At 49.4% G+C, this 19,608-nt stretch overlaps 1 protein-coding gene across 4 annotated transcripts; it reads left to right on the top strand.

The window, feature by feature from the left end:
- Positions 1-787: 787 nt before the first annotated feature.
- LOC118663454 (1,25-dihydroxyvitamin D(3) 24-hydroxylase, mitochondrial) lies at positions 788-18,151 on the top strand. 4 transcript variants are annotated; one of them, XM_036323104.1, is made up of 12 exons: positions 812-1,492; positions 1,693-1,883; positions 3,085-3,178; positions 4,999-5,095; positions 7,270-7,361; positions 8,173-8,284; positions 9,675-9,820; positions 12,836-13,002; positions 14,091-14,169; positions 14,647-14,844; positions 14,936-15,056; positions 16,718-18,151. In XM_036323104.1, exons 1-11 carry the CDS (start codon positions 1,235-1,237, stop codon positions 15,044-15,046), a joined length of 1,545 nt encoding a protein of 514 aa, XP_036178997.1. In that variant the 5' UTR covers positions 812-1,234; the 3' UTR covers positions 15,047-15,056; positions 16,718-18,151. The 4 variants fall into 4 exon arrangements, with proteins under 4 accessions (XP_036178998.1, XP_036179000.1, XP_036178999.1 ...); XM_036323105.1 differs by lacking the exon at positions 14,091-14,169 and having other exon boundaries at positions 788-1,492; positions 12,778-13,002; XM_036323107.1 differs by lacking the exons at positions 14,936-15,056; positions 16,718-18,151 and having other exon boundaries at positions 789-1,492; positions 12,778-13,002; positions 14,647-14,787.
- Positions 18,152-19,608: the final 1,457 nt, after the last annotated feature.

The raw sequence follows: 19,608 nt of genomic DNA, 5'->3' as shown, positions 1-19,608 counted from the left end.
TTGCAGGGATGGGCGGGGATGGCATGGCAGGGACTGTGGTGTGAGGCTGCAGGTGCCTATCCTTGGCCCAGGGCGTCCCAAAACGGGTGGGGGAAGGGCGTGAAAGAGGTAGGTCAGCCTCAGTTGCCACGCTCTCGGGCGCATTTCCCAGGCGCCTAAGGAGGTAGCAACTACGTGGAGGGCTGGCCATGGACAATGGAGGCGCTTTATTTGCATTGATTCATGAAATCTTCATGGCAACCAAAGTGAAACAGCAGGTGGAACTTCTGCAAACTCAGCTGGCCCTCCGTGCCCAAGACCCAAAGGCGAAATCCCCTCTGTAGATGCTGGGCCTCCCGATCTCCCTGCGGAAAGATGCCATCCAGGGTGGCATGAACCCGCGCCCCAGAGGCGCACCGGCTCTTGGCCCCGACAGGCGCCGGCAGCCTTCCCGGGCCCGCACTCGGAGACCTCGCCGCCCGCCCGCCAGCCCAGCAGCGCGATTGTGCAAGCGCGGGGCTGCCACTACCAGTCCGCCCGCCGGGGAGGGCGGGGAGGCGGCCGGCGCACACCCGGTGACCTCCCGGCTCAGCGCCTCCGGGGTTATCTCCGGGGTGGAGTCCGCGCGCTCCGCCCGGAGAGCAGTGCACCGGTCACCCGAGGCGCGGGCGCCCTCGCTCACCTCGCTGACTCCATCCTGTTTCCAGCCTCGCCGGGCCCGCCCTCCCCCGGGTCCCGCGTCCCTCCGGGCCAGGCAAGCCAGGGCCCACTCCGCCCCACTCGGCGTGCTCATTGGCCACCCGGGGCCTGCCTGTCTCCATAAATACTTGGTCCCCGGGCATGGATCGTGGAGAGGGCCAGGGAAAACCGCAGAGCCCGAGGCATCTCCCATCTCCGCTACCCTCCCTGACATCTCCACTTCGCGGCTCCGGACCCGGAAGTCAGACTTGCAGACCCACAGGCAGACCCACATCCCTTCCCTCCGTCTTCCAAGAGGCACCGACCCGGCTGCCCTCCTCCCGCCTCTGAGGCCGCCCTGGGCAGTCACCTGCGCCCTGAGGCTGCAGAACAGCGCAGCGCAGAGCATCCTCGCCCAGGTCCTTTCTGTCCCTCTCCCGCCCCCTCCATCGCACCTGCTGGTCCTCCTTGTCTCTTTCCCACAACCGCCACGCTCCCGAACCCAGCGGGCGCCACTTTACCAGCCTCGCCCTCCTCGGTCCCCGCGTGGTCCCCCGCGCCCCGTCTCCCTGCGGCCATGAGCTCCCCTATCAGCAAGAGTCGCTCCCTGGTCGCCTTCCTACAGCAGCTGCGCAGCCTCGGGCAGCCCCCCAGACCCGTGACATCCACGGCGTGCGCGCCCCCTCGGCCGCGGGAGGTGCCCCTCTGCCCGCTGATGGAGCGTGGGGAGGCGCAGAACGCGGCCGCCCTTCCGGGCCCCACCAACTGGCCGCTGCTGGGCAGCCTGCTGGAGATTCTCTGGAAAGGGGGGCTCAAGAAACAGCACGACACTCTGGTAAATGCCTCGTCGCGCCCCAATTCCCTCTCCCTTGCCGGGCGGGCGCTCCAAACCCTCCCCGAGGCGCGCGCTGCCCGAGCGCATGGTGCGCCCCGGTGTCTGGGCTTCCCGGGAGGAGGAAGGCGGGAGCGGGGAGTAGCGCGCTCGGGACTGTCAGGGATGCGCGCTGACTTGGCGCTGTGCCCGGCCCGCTGCAGGCGGAGTTCCACAAGAAGTACGGCAAGATTTTCCGCATGAAGTTGGGCTCCTTTGACTCGGTGCACCTGGGCTCGCCTTGCCTGCTGGAAGCGCTGTACCGCACGGAGAGCGCGTACCCCCAGCGGCTGGAGATCAAACCCTGGAAAGCCTATCGCGACTACCGCCAGGAGGCCTACGGGCTGCTCATCCTGTGAGTCTGCGGGCGGGGAGGGGGGCAGGGTGGGGCCATGGGGCTGGCAACTGCGCCTAATGCGCTTGGAAACTGGGAAGAGCTTGCTTGGACCCCTCTTAGGCAGAGGACACGAAAGCCGCTACCCAGTAGTCGCGTCCTCCTGGTAGACCTGAGTGGGTTGAGGGACAGCTGTACTGCGCACCCGCTTAACACCTGTTCTCTCTGGCAACCGGGCAGGGCCAAAGCTTTTCGTCAGACAAATGCCAAAAGGCGTTATACAAATTGTGGCGGGATGGGGTTCTGAAGTCAGCATGCCAAGCAAACGTGTTATACAAACTACGCTAGCCCTTGAAGTTCTCTGTAACCCCCTCTGGGAAGCTCACATGCCAGAAATTAACTTCCTCCGCTTTTGACCGTGACCTTTTTCCCGGAGGGGAGTGGAGGTGATGACCTAGGTGTAGGTGAAAGGTGGGGTGAGCAGGAGTGTCAAGGTTGCATTTTTGATAGATAAACGCTATAATGTGATGTGATTCCTTTGCTTTTTCATTGTTACCATCTAACAAGTTAGCACTTCTTTGCCCCCAAATTTAATGTCTAATAGTTATATTTGGGGGAGATAATTACTGGAATTAAAAAGCATAGCGACTCTAGATGCACCACAGGCCATGTCACCAGCTGTGGGCAAGTGCGAAAGGAAGCCTGATGGAACAGGCTTTTTCCAAAGCCTGCGGCTCTCTGGCTGTCTGGCATTATGTGCAGGCAATGGCAAGATTCTAAATCTGAGGTGTTACGTAAGTGTGACTTGCAACCCAAGTCAATGGGTTGAAAGAAGACAAGATCTTTCCTCAAACAGACCTGGGTTTCAGTGTGTGTGTGTGTGTGTGTGGGGGGGGGTCTTCAGGTACCCACTCTCAGTGCTGGGAATTGAGGTGCCTGGCCTCTCAGCTCAAACCCAGTAAGGACACCTCCACAGGCCTGACCCCACATTATCTGGATGTCACCTTTCTGGTGCTTTCCTTGGCCGGGAGGAAAGGTACTTTCTCATTCTATCATAAGCCAGCCCCAGTACCCCAGTGCGAACAGAACCCGGGCACTTCCTGGCTGATGCTCAGTGTTGATCTGATGACACAGTTCATGCAGTAGCAGAGTTGGGGTGGGCGGGATCTCTGCCTCTTCCTTCTGGTCTTTGCAACTTGTTCTAAACAGATTTCTCTCCCAGGGAAGGAGAAGACTGGCAGAGGGTCCGGAGTGCCTTTCAGAAGAAACTAATGAGACCAGTGGAGATTATGAGGCTGGACAGCAAAATCAATGAGGTTTGTATGCTGGGGCCAGCTTTCCAGGGTCTCTTGGGGAGGGAGGGGTGTTTGTAAGTCACAGCTACAAAGTGCAGAGGGCAAAGCAGGCACTTTGGATGACTCAGGGGCTTCACGTTCTCCTCATTCCTCTTCCTGTTTTCCTCCCCCAAAGCCTTTATTCCCCCCTTCTCTCCCCTTTCTTTGAAATGTCGCATTAAGGGAGTAGTTACAAGCACAGACTTTTGTATCCCACAGTCTTGGATTTGAGCATCAGCCGTCCACCCCATGTAACCTGACCATTTAACTTCCCTGAGCCTCAGTTTCCCAATCTATAAAATGGGAGTGGCAATTCTCACTCCACAGGTTTGCTGTGATGACTGAAGGAGAGAATGCTTATGAAGTTCCCTGGTAGTGACATTTGAGCTGGGTTTTGCAGGATGAGTAGGAGTCTACAAGCCAGAGAAGGTGGAGAAAGGCATTCTGGCAGAAAGAATAGCCTGATGCAAATATGGAGCCAGGGCATGGCATAGCATTGAGTTCTGAGAGAATAGTGCATTCAGCATGGGCCTTTTCTGAAATGATGCTGGACAGAAGGCAGGTCTGTGCCGTGCTAAGGTATTTGGACATATCATTTAGCCAACAGGGGCTGAAAGGGAAGGGATTTAAGCATAATAATCTCTTTTTCTTCATGTTCACTCTGGGTGTTCATTTTGAACTGAGCGTGGACCCACATAGATTGTGTGGGTGAAAGAGGGCAGGTTCAGAAGTTCCAGGGGCCATGTAATTAATATAAACGCATAGGGCAGGCCCTGCAGGGGTTTCAGCCACCAGAATAGCACGAGCCCTTCCTGGAGGTGACAGCTGTCCCAGTTCCAGCAAATGACTGCCCCATGGGAATGCTGACATGGTGTCACCAGACCCTGTAATTACTTATTCTTATTGTTATGGACAAGTAGTGGAAAATCGATATGTTCACGCGAAATCTCTAAATTTTATGGTAACTAATTTGAATACATTTGAATGCACTATGTGAGCAACCTAACATCCTTGTCTCCATGGTGGGCTGGGTAGGCACACAGGCTTTGTTCCAGGACCAGCACAGGTGCTTCTCAGCTCTGTGTCCAGGGGCCGGTGCCTTGCGTCTCTCTACGCCTCTGTTTTCTCACCTGGGAAATGGGAGAAATGACAGGACGTTCTCCCTCACAAGATTGTAAGGATCAGCTAAGAAAACATCCCTTTGTACAGCGCGTGGTTCTATGGAAGCCTCGGGAAATGAGAGGCTTTAGTCATCCGAAGCTCTGATTTTGGAAACTGGCATCTAATGGCCTTACATAACTCGTCCAAGGTCACAGAGCCATTTAGCGAGGGAGCTGCGTCCAGAATTGCAGATCTCCTGGCTCCAAGTTCAACACGCCTAACACAGTACCAATCAGTAAAGAGAGGTTTGCTTGCCCAGATATGGAAACGGCAAACCTCAGGGTAGTCACAGCATCACAGCCTTTGAGATGGTGTGCCAACAGTGACACTTGACTGAGGTCCCCTTTGTGGTTTATTCCCCGTTCTGATTAGAAGAAATGTTTTCCTTTCTTTAAATTTAGATCAAAGGCTGAAACCTTAGCTTCAGGGTGGCCACAGGAAACGCTGAGGAAATAACCAGGACAAGGTTGCTAGGGTGTCAGGTGAGCTCCCCAGGAAAATATAGAATTAGTGCTGCTGTAGAGGGGTAACGTCTGGCCAGGGGATACACAAGGTAGCGAGACCTGAGGTTAGCTCGCTGCTCTACATTTTTTGTTTTCCCTCAAAGACTAAAATGTGTTTTTGTGGTTCTTTCTCTTCAGGTCTTGGCTGATTTTATGGGTAGACTAGATGAGCTCTGTGACGAGAGAGGCCACATTGGAGACTTGTACAGCGAGCTGAACAAATGGTCATTTGAAAGTAAGTGGTCTCCATGGTCTCCACCATTTGACCTTGCAAGTGATTCTGAGAATAAAACGTGGCTCTGCGAACAAGCTGACAACTCTTTGGAATCGTGTACTATTCTGAGTGGGAAAGGCCACAGCAGCCGTCTTAATGTTTTCCGCACTGCAGCTCTGCTTTGCACGCTGGGCTGTTTGTGTGGTCACTCGACAAACACTTACTGACCACCTGCTGTGTGCCAGGCACTGTGCTAGGGACGCAGCATTGAGTAAAACAGGCAGCATCCTTGCTCACATGGAGCTTGGGTTCTAGTAGGGGTGACAACTGACAAGTAAACACATTTCAATTTAGACTCTGCCAAGGGGAAAGGGGCCCAAGAAAGAACATAGGTGCCTCGATGGGGCAACTCCGCTTTGGTAAGGAGACACCTGAGCTGAGACCTAAAGAAGGAGAGGTGCAACCGCAGAGGTATCTGTGGGAAGACTGTCCCAGAGAGCAGAGACAGGCAGTGCAAATGCCCGGGGGCAGAAGCATGAACATGCCTTTGAGGAACTCTGAGATGCTGATGTGAGCGGATTACAGGGGGAGGAACAGCTGAGAAAGATCAAGCCAGGGCTTATAGGTCTTGGCAAGGACTTTAGTTTGAGTCCGATTGGGGTGCCAAGGAGACTTTTAAACAGAAGGGGATGTAAGCACTCTCTTCAAGGCTGGATCTGAGAATGAGAAGCAGAGCCCTGCCTGGATGAGCTCACTGCCCAGTAGGGTGCAGGCAAGGCAATTTCAATAGACTAAGCAGGTTCAGGGCTGTGGGCAAATCCCAGAGGGATGCAGCTGAGCTCCGTCTGGGGGTGCTCTGTGGAGTAGGTGCCATCGCAGCTAGTGTGGGAGGAGGAGTTCGCCAGGTGAGAGTGAGGGAAGGAGGGATGTTCCAGGTGGAGAAACACAGATTATGTTGAAGGAACAGGAAAGCATTTAGAACGACCGGGGCATATCCTGCAAGGGAGGGAGGGAGGGAGGGGCAGGGCGAGGCAGAGGATGGCTGGGAGGAAGGCAGCAGCCAGCCATGCAAACCCACGTAAACCAGGGACAGAGTTTGACTTTGAACCTGGGAGTACCTGGGAGTGACAGTAAGTGCTTTTAGCAGGAGGGTGGCATGATTTGATTTGCTGCCAGGGTCACTCTGGCTACTGATGGGAGGGAGTGGACACGGCATCCCGAGATGGTAGCTTTTGTCCTGACCTGTCACCTCACTTTAAAGTTATGAACCAGTCATCTGAGCCCATGAGAAAGCTCCATGCAAACAAGAAACCCACAGAAGGTGTTAAGGGAAAAAGGGGTGAAGAGAGGGAATGATTATAGAGGAGAAAATAAGCATATGTTTTGGAACTTGCCCACTGTAAATACTCAAATGAAGGAGTATCAAATGCATCTGTTTGCAAGTCAAAGAGAATCTGACTGCGGTGGTTTAAAAATTACTGTGTAGCCTTGCGGGAAGTCCAAAGGAAGGCAGCCCGGGCCACACTCAGAGACACCGCGGGGGAGCCAAGCTCGGGCATCTGCTCGCTCATCCAGCCTTACTTGTTGGCTTGATGCAAAAAGGGTCCTGTCCCTCCAGCCTCCCCTCTGCCTTTCGGCAAAGGGAGAAGAAAAGAGGGTACAGCCCCCACTTTATCTAGAAAACCAAGGAGTATTTCCTTCTGGTCTCACTGGCCAGACCTGGGTGGTGTGGCTGCTTTGGTGGCTCCAGGAAAAGAATCAGGGAACAGGCTTGTCAGAGTCTTAGATCCATGCTGACTCACTGCCTGAGCACTGGTACTCTGACACCCTAAATAAAATCGGGGTGTCTTAGGGAAGAAATGAGGGAGAACGAGTACCAGGTAGGCCATTCACGATGTCTGCTACATGTGATGTCAATGATAAACTCTGACAAAAGCAAGACGTACAGGAGAGATTCATTCATGTATAGAAATGGCTACATTTGCACAGTGGTATTTCTGACCAGGAGGTTCTGCGGAGCCTGGGTCATTGGACCCGCAGATAATTTCTAGAAGGGTGATCAGACGCTCAGACCCTTTGCTACTCCTGTGTCCTTAGAAATGACCTCATGTCTCTGAGAGATGGAATCGAGCCCTTAGCAGTCAGGTAGTCGCGGAGTCCAGATTGGGTAACAGTGGTCATTATTTTATTAACAGGCATCTGCCTTGTGCTCTACGAGAAGAGATTTGGGCTCCTCCAGAAGAACGCCAGGGATGAAGCCTTGAACTTCATCATGGCCATCAAAACAGTGAGCATCCGCAGGGGAGAGCGCCGTGTTCCCAACAGATCATTCAGGCATCGCAGTTTCCCCAAGAGGGCATGCACTCAGGTCTTATTACAATAGTGCATTTCAGTGTGTGCGATGTATTTTCGGGCATGGATGTGCCCCTGTGCACATACAATAAAGAAGTACATTAGACCATTGTTTAGGCAAAGTGAAAGTAGGTGGGTCAATTAAAGGTCAGTTGATTAAATTACTGTTCAGATTTTAAAGTTTTGAATCATTTGAGTCGTGTGTGGATATAATAGATACTGTGAAACTGGCATGGGAATGGCAGAAGTTCAGAAATTCAAGTGAGTGTAAGTTATAGTTACTTTTTCCTTATTTTTTACAAATATATTTGTATTGATTTCAGAGAGGGAGAGAGAAACATGAATGATGAGAGAGAATCATGGATCGACTTGCCTCCTGCGCTCCCCACACTGGGGATGGAGCCCGCACCCCGGGCATGGGCCCTGACTGGGAATTGAACCATGACCTCCTGGTTCATAGGTCAATATTCAACCACTGAGCCACGCCAGCTGGGCCCCTTCTTTCTCAACATGTGGGTTATAAGAGCAAGTTGTTATTAAACTCCATTGAAAAATCAATCTTCCCAAAGATGATTTTGAATATGTTATGGGGGTTCGGCTTCCAGGAGCAGAGCACACGGGCCTGGGGGTGTCCTTTGAATTCTGGCCTTTGGGGAGCACAGGGTGCCGTGTGCAGATGCCCCTAGGCCAGAGTGCAAGTTGTCTGGGAGAGAAACAGGGATGAAAAGCACGTGTGTTCCTCGTAGATGATGAGCACATTTGGGAGGATGATGGTCACCCCGGTGGAGCTGCACAAGAGCCTCAACACCAAGGTGTGGCAGGCCCACACGCTGGCCTGGGACACGATTTTCAAGTCAGGTAACAGCCACACCCAGCGCTGTCTCCCCTGCCGCCCAGAGGCCTGCAGTGACCTTGTGGCCTGCCCCCCTAGATCCTCCGATGGAGTTGCTCCTCCTGATTCTTTCGGGCTTTGCAAACACAAGTGTGGGGATCACCCTGGTGTAGACAAATTCCAAGGAAAAGGCAGGAGGCGGCGTTGTGTTGTCTAGGGGAACTAGAAGTGGTTAAAAGCGAGAGCCTTGGAGTCAGAGATACCTGGGTTCAAGCTCCCGGTCTGTCCTTGGGGTGGCAGGTTGGCCCAGGGTGCTGTCTCCTTTTCATCATCAGCTGTCTTACCTCTAAAACAGGCTCACAACAGCAACAATAGCAGCAACAACAATAATAATAGCGCTCCCTTCAATGTAATTGTTTCTAGGTCTAATATAGAGATTGTAAAAGCCTGGCATATGACAGTATCTCAATGGATCAGCGCCATTTCTGCTACATTGTGGAGGGAATATTAGGGGTTATCCTAAGATAATATATTATATATATTTAAACATACTTATTTAATTCCCACCAAATAAACGTATGTTAGATACTTCCATCAGCCCCAAGTACTAACAGAACTGAGGCACCAATGAGTTAAGTAACATTCTCAACATTACACGCCCGGTGATGGCAAAGCCAGGGCTGGAAGCCAATCAGAAAGGCTCCCGCAGCTCAGCCTCCAGCCCCTGTACCACTAGTGTGGTCATTGTCATCGCCACCATCACCACTATTATTTCCGTGGTGGTGGCTCACGTCAGGGACTGAAGTGAGGGAGCACAGCCTAGAATGTAATTTACAAACATTAGAAAATGTTAGTATTATTGTCAACATTCATGGGCACTGCACGTGTGTGTGTGTGTGTGTGTGTGTGTGTGTGTGTGTGTGTGTGTATGTGTGAGTGATAGCATTAGGGGAGGGTGTTCTTCCCTCCTCCAGAGCCAAGATTTGGGAGCCACACCCTATATTAGCATGCCTGTCTGTATCAATGACCATATCAGCTAGACACCTGGGCCTGATTCTGAGAGCGGACGCAGATCCCACCTGTGTCATAATGGTCTCCTCCCTCCTCTAAGCTCTTGCTAGTCAAGATGTGACCACAGATCAGCAGCAGCAGCATGACCTGGGAGCTTGTTAGAGATGCAGACGTCCAGGCCACCTGGACCCTCAGCTCCGAGTCTGCATTGTAGGAAGATGCCCAGGTCACGTGAGCATCCATCCATCCTGGATGACTCAACGAGGCCGTAGGAACTCATCTAACAATCAATGTCCCCAAAAGCCCTTTCGGGTGTTGTAAGGATTTCATCTTAGGTTCCCTCCCTCCCGTTCTTTTCCTCACCCTAATGTTCAGCTGACTTCCTCTCCCTCTTCTCTTCAACAGTCAAATCTTGCATTGACCGCCGGTTAGAGAAGCACGCGGAGCAGCCCAGCGCGGACTTCCTCTGTGACATTTACCACCGCAATCAGCTCTCAAAGAAAGAGCTGTACGCTGCCGTCACCGAGCTCCAGCTGGCTGCCGTGGAGACGGTAAGGGTGGCGGCTTTCTTTGCTAAACAGTCCGGGACACCTTTCATCACGATGAGTTTTAAATAGCCACTCAATTCACTCATTTCACGAGGATTAGCTGAGCTCTCGCTGAGCAAAAATAAAAAGCCCCGCACCAGGTGCCGTGGGAGGCCCAGTGCACAGGCTTTCTGCTCACACATTGGGAGGAAAGCTCTCCTAATGACTCTGTCCGAGAGACGGGACTCCAGAGCAGGGTCCAAGATCTGTGATGAGCTTGCCAGCTGTCTCGGGAATGCAGAAGCAGTAATTCCACACCACAGCAATTGAAATCTTAGATTTTCCAAAATTGGACATGCCTTGGGTGGTCGTGCCTGCTACCTAACCGTGGCTGTTATTTATTATAAAAATATTGAATCTCTGCCAGTCCAATCATTTCTTTATGTTTGACGTTGGAAACATGGTGAGTTTGGGAATCATTGATTTTAGTTTAACCAAAACAGCTGCTTTTTAATACCAAGATTCTGTCCCTGCTGTAGGCGGTGGACGCTCCTGGTAGGTACTCGTACAGTCAGGCTCCAAACACAGATGCTGAGGTTTACCTGGCTTTGACTCATTGCTGAGCTCTCCTTAGAGTCATGCAGATTAATATTCCTCAAAGGCCTAACATTTCCTGCACAAGCAGTCCCTAAGAAGAATCCATACAAGTTCACTTCTTTTCCATGCTTTTTCCCTTTCCACAGTGTCTCTTACCTGAAGAAGAAAAAATAGCATGTTCTACATTAGGAGATAGAAAGGTTCTGCGTTCACCTCGTGACCCAGAGGGCTATCAAAAGTGGGAATCCGTTTCAGCTCACTTTCCTGTGGGATCATGACTCCTTAGAGCGATTAAAACTAAAGCTGCACCCATTTCTTTGTTCAACTGGAACGTGAGCGCCATAAGGATGGTGACTTGGTTTGGTCCGCTGCTGTATTCATAGGATGTAGAATACCACTTGGCATGCAGTAGGTGCTCAATAAATGTTTGTTCAATAAATGAAAGAGTTCAGGGACTATTGAGTTCCTACTATGTGCCAGGCACTATTCCAGATTCTTGACATGCCACCATGAACCAGTTTTCTTCATGGGACTTAAACAGCAGTGCGGAACAGACAATAGACATGTAAACAAACAAATACATAGGATTATTTCAGATAGTGGTATAGGCATGGGGGGAGCCATCAGGGTGATGTAAGAGAGATGGGGGAGGGCTCCCTCTCTGGAGCTGACACTGGGATGTTGAGGTGCCATCTATGGGAAGATCTGGTCGAAGAGCACTCCAAGTAGAGGAAACAGCACATGCAAAGGCCCTGGGGCAGAAAGAGAGATGGAGCTGGAGAACTAGCAAATGTGCTCAGAGTTGAGATTGGAGAAGTCGACGGGCCATGTTAACCAGGAGCCTTCGTACGACATTTGGATTTTATTACACCTGAGAGAGAAAGCTCTTCGAGTGCTTTAAGCAAGGAGTGTCTTGATCAAAGTTATGTTTTGTGAAGTGGGCTCTGGCTGGTGGGTGGAGAGTGGACCTAGCGGAGACAGAGTGCAGGCAGGAAGCCGGCCATGAGATGGACGCCGTGACGAAGGTCAGGCCAGGACAGTCGGTGCACGGGAGGTTCCGCAGGCCACTTCCCCTCCACTGAGCCCCCGCAGCTGCCCGATAGGCAGGGCTGTCTCCGGGCTTTGGTGAAAGCTACAGTTATCTGCCTTTTGGAAACTCTATTTGGTACTTGTGGTGAGGGCCCCACTGATAGGGCTCAATCTGTTTCTTTTTTAGTCCTGGCTATTCTGAAACTCTCCTTTGGCAAATCGGGGAAATCTGAAATCTATCTAATTTGGCGGCTCCGCCCTCTTCCTGTCTGTAACTTACTCTCTGGTACTAATGCCATCCGTCCACATTCGGAGGCGAGGCTGCCAGTCCCCTGACATGAAGAAGCCTGCCTTGGGGACATCTTCTTCCAAAAATAATAAACGCCATGGCTCCGCACCGTCTTGCGCTTTGCTCGTTCATGTGCCTGGCACATGTGCCGAGGGAGAGCGTCTTCGTGTCTACAGAGCGAGGACACGATGACCACTTGTAAGGGACTACTTGGCTTAAATTGGCTAAAAAAAGGCCTACGAAACAAATACTTAGGACTAGCAGTGGTGAATATTACGAAGCTAAAAGCTGCACTTGGCTTTTTCTGCCAAAAGGAAATCAAGGGTGCCACTTGGAAGGCAAGAGCCTTTGTCAGACTGTGGCCGGCACCTTGAATGGCTCAGCTCGGTGCTACAATTTCTCATCTGGGTGTTGGCACCGTCCCACAAGGGCTCTTTGCATGTGGCTGGAACCCCGAGAGTAGATAATACCTTTATATTTTTGTGGTAAATGTTTAGGGTGTGGCAAAAAAATACACACCACTTTTCTTTTAAATTCCAGAAATACGATTTCTTTTGTGTTTGCGTTGTCAAAAAAAATTTTTTTAAATCTCTTATAGCAAAACTCTGGGATCTCTGTTCCTCTCTCCCCACTCAATTTTCATATCAATTTTATATTAATAATTCTCTATGTAAGCTCTTTCTCTTTTGAGATAATTGTAGATTCACAGGCAGTGTCCTTCCCCCGTTGGTAGCACCTGGCATGACAATAATCGTGTCACACCCTGACATTGGCCTTGAGCCAGTCCACCGCCTGGCTTCCCTTCCACCCGTTTTACATGTGCTGCTTTGTGCTCCAGCCTTTTGCGTACCACACTACGTTCCAGGTGTCCTGATGTGGCAAATTACTCACAGGATTCTATGTTCATTCCCTCAATACAGACGCTAGCCTTCGTTGATACATTTTATAAGAGCCGTTTGACTTCCCATGCGTGGCATTCATTTAAGGCACAGCACACGAGGGCATGCGAGGAAGTATCACTGACCTGTTTGTTGTTTACTTTTGCATCGCCTTGCGTCCGGCTCAGACTGGCTGTGAGGCGGTTTCTTTGCAGAAACTCAAGCTTGTGTCCGTTGGTTTTTCAGACAGCAAACAGCTTGCTATGGCTTCTCTACAATTTATCCCGCAACCCCCACGTGCAAGGAAAGCTCCTGGAGGAAATTCAGAGCACCCTGCCGGAGAACCAGGCGCCGCGGGCAGAGGATGTGAGGACTATGCCGTATCTAAAGGCCTGTCTGAAGGAATCCATGAGGTAAGCGCGCACGCCTGAGCCAGGGTGCATACGGGAGAGGGCTGTTCTCTTAAATACACAATGAGGGGTTCCCTCCCCCAAGTACAGCTGCCACAGTGGATTCTTAAACTTTTACCAAACTGGAAAAAAAAGAACCTCAGGAGCATATTCCATTTGTTTTCACTCATTTCCTGAGTCATTTGGGAGAATTCTGTGACATCTTGGAAAGTCAGTGACGGGCCCTTTAAGTTGGTAAGAACCATCCTTTCATGGGTGCTGTGAGCACCCATTAGGGTCTGGGCAGGCCTGGAGGGTCTGACATGAAAGCCAATGAGGGAACCATATCATTATATGATCGATATAGAGACATATTTATTATTGAGCCTCTGGTATAAAATGTCCTGGAAGCCCTGGTCAATGTTCTCAGTGGTTAGAGCATCGGCCCACACACCAAGGAGCTGAGGGTTCGACTCCTGATCAAGGGCGCGTACCTGGGTTGCAGGTTTGATCCCTGGCCCTGTTCAAGCCAGTGGGGGAGGCAACCAATCAATGTGTCTCTCTCACATCCATGTTTCTCTCTCTCTTTCTCTCACTCCCTCTTCCCTTCCACTCTCTCTAAAAATCAATGGAAACATATGCTCAGGTGAGGAGTAACAAAAATAAATAAATAAATAAATAAATAAATAAATAAATAAATAAATAAATAAAAGTCCTTTGAAAATTCCTTTTACACCCTTTCTGGGAAACAAAACTCATTCCATTTTCGGATTAAAAGGAAACACCTTTAACTTTCTGAAGAGCGAGTAGGAGAAACTAGAACAAACACCAAGATTCAGGGGGAAGGCATTTGAAGTTTAGGCTGAAGCAGGGGAAACCACTCTGAACAGCTACTAAGCAGGCTTGTTCCGGGGGGAGGGGGTGCCAACCCAATAAAATAAGGAATAAAACCAGGAGACAGAACCTCTTCACGAAGAACTGTGACCAGGTTCCCCTTTGGGCTTAGGATCTTAATGCACCAACTCTTCACTTAAGCAGAATGCGTTCCCATCAACACTTGAGCCAGCGCTTGGCCTGTGCCCGCCTGTACATCTTTGGTTTTGCTTTTCCAGGCTCACCCCCAGTGTGCCGTTCACAACCAGGACTCTTGACAAGGCCACAGTTCTGGGTGACTATGCTTTACCCAAAGGAGTGAGTAGACTTTGTTTATTTTGTCCCGTACAGAGCTTTGAAATATGCATCCGGTTCCCCTAAAAATACTAACGGAGAAAACATTCATTTTGCAAATAAGTAGATTGTAGTGCATAGTTGACATGTGTTGCATTGTATAGGATTAGGAATAATGGCTATGGGGACGGACCTGGACTCAAGTACAGTCCCAAGTGAGTCACATAACCTCTGGCAGCCTCACCGTTCTCATCTGTAAAATGGGGATAATAATAAAATCCATCACCTGGGGCTGTGGTGAGAATGTGATGCAGAATATTAAAGTTATTTACCGATTTAGTACCTGGCACATTTCAAGTCTCCAGTGCATGTTGGCAATCGTCATTATTATAAACTTATGGGTGACTTTTATATCTCTAAGGTGGCCGTTTTTGTTAAGTTTCGCTTTTCCACCACCTTCTTCTGCTTATTTTAAATGCACGCGTTTTGGTGTGTTTGCAGACAGTGTTGATGCTAAATACCCAGGTGTTGGGGTCCAACGAGGAAAATTTTGAAGACGCCAGTCAGTTTAGGCCCGAACGATGGCTTCAGGAGAAAGAGAAGATCAACCCCTTCGCACACCTCCCGTTTGGCGTTGGGAAGAGGATGTGCATCGGACGCCGGCTGGCTGAGCTCCAGCTCCACCTGGCCGTCTGCTGGGTAAGCCCTCACTGCCTCCCGCACGTGTTCTGTGCTGCTCCCCAAGGCGGGGCAGAGGGCTCATCCTCCTTTTCGTGCACCTGTGTTCCAGATCGTCCGCAAATATGACATTGTGGCCACAGACCACGAGCCCGTGGAAATGCTGCACTTAGGCATCCTGGTGCCCAGCCGGGAGCTCCCCATTGCCTTCTGCCAGCGATAAGCGGCCCCAGGTGAGCGTATGGGATGCTGTGCATGACAGGGGTGAGCCGAGCCCAGAAGTCAACCAGACCCTGGCTTAAACCCTGCTCCCCTCCAATTCCCTGGATGACCTTGGGTAGTTACTTAACCGTTCTGCCTCCTTTTTTAAATTTCTCATTTGTAACACGGAACCAAAGTAGTACTCATCCAGAAGGTTGATATGGATAATAAATACTTAGCCCAGAGCCTGGCATCGACTAAGTGTTCAAGTCATGCACGCTACTGTCCAGTTTTTGCGCTTAATATCACGGGCAGACGCGCTTTTTCTGTAAAGGGCCACCGTGCAAATATATCAGGTTTTTCAGGCCATAAGGTCTCACTCACATCCATTTAACTCTGCCTTGTAGCTTCAAAGCAGCCTCAGGCAATTCGTCAAATAACAGAAATGTATTGTGTTACAGTTCTTTGGGTCAGAGGTCCGAGACAGCTCTAACCAGGCTAAAAATCAGGATGTTGGCAGGGCTGCGGTTCTTTCAGGAGGCTCTCAGGGAATATCTATCTGCTTGCTAATTGGGGTTGTTGGCAGAATTTGGTTTCTTGTGGTTGTAGGACTGAGGTTCCCCATTTCCTTGCTGTCAGCTGAGAGCTGTTCCCAGCTTCTAGAGTCACCTGCATTTCTGGGTTTATGACCTCTTCCTCCCTCTCCACAGCTACTGGGAGTGAGCTGAGTCCCTCTGCAGACTCGAAACTCTCCCCCTCCTCTGTCCTATCTCTCTGACAGGCTGTCATTCAGTATAATCTCCCCTCTCAGCGTCCATAACCTTAATCACATCTGCAAAGGCATGCAAAGCAATGTATTCATGTAAAGTCATATGTAGCCATGTAAAGAAATATACTCACAGGTTCCGAGAACTAGGGCACAGGCTTTTTTGAGGGCCATTATTCTGCCTCACAAGATTGCATTCCAATAAAACTTTATAAAAACAGATGGTGGGCACTTTTTGGCCGCAGGGCCTTTCTTTACAGACCCCGGACATATGTGTGTGTATATATACCAGCCTGTATTAAACACAATGTAATACTTCTCCTGCACACACTGTTCATTATTGAAGCGGGAAAAAGTTAGCCTGAGAAATCTCTAATACCATCTTCTGCGGAAATATAACATTTCCAACACACAAGCTGATAGAATTCCATGTTAATGTTCAAACTCAATTTCAACCGTTCTGGTTTTCAACAGAATCTCCTACAATTTTGCCTAGAACTAGTGGCTATTTGCTAACTGAGTTAAGGGGCATTCGCTGATAGGCCGCTATTTAAGGAAACACACAGTTACAGGTGGAATTTCTGAATGAGGCCTCACTGAATCCCTCCCCAGGTGTCTGGTCCCAAGATGCAATATATTCAAAGCTGAGCATCTCAACAGCACTGAATCAAGTAGAAAAATGAAGGAATTTTAGCTGAATTTTGAAACTCCCAGGTTCCAGCAAGGACAGTATGCATGTTTCTGTTGATGAACCACACCTTTGGCAAGAGCCCAAGACAATTTCTGGTTTAAGCATTTTTTTTTTTTTGCAGATAATTCCTCATTTAATTACACTTCTTTGATATACCATTAGAATATACTTTATTTTCCAGATTTATTTATTTATTTTTACCAAGACCTGGAGCAACAGTTTTTATTCTCCTGCAGGAATGGTGCTGTGGCTCCCGCAAGACTCAGCAGCGGATTTCACAGGCACATGGGACCCTTAGACGCTGTGTTGATTTCTTTCTTCTGTTCAGCTGCTCCAGAAGCTGCACTGTCCGTGACAGCAGTGAAGATAGCTGACCCAGGGGAGCGGAGTGAGTGCTATAATACGGGCACTCCACAGGGTACAGTGCTGGCCTACACTTGACCAATGTCAGCTCCATCCTGACTTAAATGGCCCAGGATCTTGCTTCCTCCTGCATTTTCCATGTCAGTTAGTCGGGTGCAAGTCAAATGTGTCTGTCCCTGCCCCTCCCAGCTCTCCCTCGAATCTTTCCTGCTCCCGAATAAGTTTACAGAATCACAATGAGACACCTGCCATAGCTCCATTGTCTGGGGCTCGGGGTAATATTGACGGTCCATTTATTATAACTCTGCTTAATGTGCTATTTGGAAAAACATTTGCTTACTAACATCAGCAAAGCCAAATGTTGGCTGAAGTTATTAGGTCCCCGGGGCACTGCACTTTGAAGTAGGAGCATCACTGGGAAATGAGAGGACACCTCTATTTTAAGAAGTGCTTTAATGAAGTCAGAATCTCCTCTCTAAGAAGACCTTAATGGCTTACTGTGGCATCATTAGGTTAAAGGATCCTGAAGTTCTTTATTTAGTGCATGTATCTTTTCTATGGCATTAAGGAGCTGGAGCAACAGTTTTAAATTGTATGTGTATGGGTGTATTTTAATAGCAATTTGCTTATGTCATTTTTTAAAATGTGTGGTATTTCATTTATGATCTGTGATTTGGGGCAATATTATTGTTCAGTACAGTTTAAAAACATTTAGTGACTTCCCATGCCTTAATTTCCCCATCTATAGAATGGGACAATAGCAAAGTGTACATACATTATAGATTAACTATATGGGACAGTGCAAAAGTAGGTTTACAGTTGCTCAAATAATTAATAAATAACAATACAAGAATAAACTCTTTTGCATACTCCCAACTGTAAACCTACTTTTGTCGACCCTGTGTAACCCATCTTCTATGACTTGAACTCCTTAGGACAGTATGGTTTCATAAATGGAAAATGCATAGAGATTTCTGCAATACCTATAAAATTTTTCTTAAAACTTGTTTACATATGGTTTATTTACACATATTTTTACTACCACTTTTCCCAAAGGTGTACTATATATTTCTGTATATTTTATAAAGATTTTCCTTTTTAGGTTATATTTTTAAAGTATTTCAGAAGTATACATTTATATCTTTATACTAGTATTTGAATAAATATATACATATTGCTGAAGTAAGTATAAGCTTTCTTCCTGCTATGAAATTATTTTTAGAATTTTAAATCCATGTGTTGTCAGATTTCATCTGTGTATCTTTTTAGAGTTCTCTGAAAGTAAGAATAAAGGTTTTAAAATTTGACAGATGTTTCCTCTTCATTGCAGTTGTTACAAAGAAATTTTAATATTCAAATGTTGTCTTACTAGAAAAATTCTCAAGTGGCCATTTCACGAGCTGTGTATCACAAAACCTACCTTTACGAAAATCCGGACTTCAATAACAAAATGATCATTTGAATGGCAAAATAATTTTCCCTTTTATGCCGATTAAATACTTTTCCAGTCCATTGCTTCTTTCCCCACCACCTGGACCACAGCAGAAACTCCCAGCTGACCTCCATCTTGCCTCCCTCCAGTCTGTTCCTCGTCCCCCTGCCATGTTGGTCTTTTCAAGACCCAAACCTCATCATGTCTCATTTCTGCCTCTGTGGCTTCCCATTGCCTTACGAAAGCCAGTTCCTCCAGCTGGACTTGGGTGTCCTGTGAAGGAGGCCCCTGACCCATGGGCACCAGACCACCTACCCTGTGTGCCCCAGACTCCGGCCACACTGGCTCCTGCCAGCTCCTATTTCTTAAAGGCTACCTGCCCTTGAGTGTTGGCACCTGCTGTCCTTCCTCCTGGCATCTTCCTCTGCCTCTTTCCTTCTCCTGCTCTGCACCCTCAGAGTCCCCCTCAAGCTTCCTGCAGGAAGCTTCCTTGATGACCAAGATCTCCACACGCTGATCTGGGACCAGGGTTCATTAGAGAAGTGATTCCCGGGACACCTATGAGGGACAGGAAAGGAGCCAAAGGAGGGTGCCATTTAGCGCAGGATGGGGGGCGAGATGGGGGGTGGGGAGCAACCTCAGCCTGATCCTGGGAGCTCAGAGTGTAGCTGACAGCGACAGCCCTGTCCTGTTTGCTCTCCTGGTGGCCAGGCACCTGGGCTGCACCGCGGGGATGTGAACTCCCAGGTACTCTAACTCTCACCTGTCCATGCAAAGCAGCCACAGCAGGTCTGTGAGGAGGGCTCCCCAGGTGCCAGCCAACAGGAGCGAAGCATTGGAAGCTAGGGGGATGCAACGGCAGTGTCAGCTACCCCACGCTTTCCTGAGCATGTGGCCTAGAGTGGACGCTGACCAACAGCGTTGTATTCATGATCATAATAACTGGCACTTACTAGTATTGACTGCCCTGCACCCGACGTCCTTGTGAGCACCTGATACACACGAATGCATGAGTCCTCACACCCACCATACAGCTGGGATTAGAATTCCCCCATTTCACACCTGAGGAAACGGAGAGGGTGGTGGCTCCAGGGTCCGTGCCCCGCCTCCCACAGCACCTCCCTCTCCTTCCTAACTCCCCATGATGGCGTGTTGACGTGATGTGTATGATTATGTGACTGATACCACCTACACATACATCACACACACACACACACACACACACACACACACACACACACACACACACACGAATGTAGGTGTGATGAGGACAGGGGCTTGTTTGCCACTGTCCCCATGATACCTGGCTTGGAGCTCACAATAGGCTCTAAG

Source organism: Myotis myotis, unplaced genomic scaffold (genome assembly GCF_014108235.1).
Source record: "Myotis myotis isolate mMyoMyo1 unplaced genomic scaffold, mMyoMyo1.p scaffold_m19_p_9, whole genome shotgun sequence".
NCBI classification, from domain to species: Eukaryota; Metazoa; Chordata; class Mammalia; order Chiroptera; family Vespertilionidae; genus Myotis; species Myotis myotis.
The sequence above is the reverse complement of the archived record's forward strand: the minus strand, read 5'-3'. Positions and strand labels throughout refer to the sequence as shown.

Coding starts and splice junctions, on each gene's coding strand:
- LOC118663454 (XM_036323104.1), top strand. CDS start 1,235: ATGAGCTCCCCTATCAGCAAGAGTCGCTCCCTGGTCGCCTTCCTACAG. Junction 1,493..1,692: donor AGAAACAGCACGACACTCTG/GTAAATGCCTCG, acceptor GGCCCGCTGCAG/GCGGAGTTCCACAAGAAGTA. Junction 14,170..14,646: donor ACTATGCTTTACCCAAAGGA/GTGAGTAGACTT, acceptor GTGTGTTTGCAG/ACAGTGTTGATGCTAAATAC.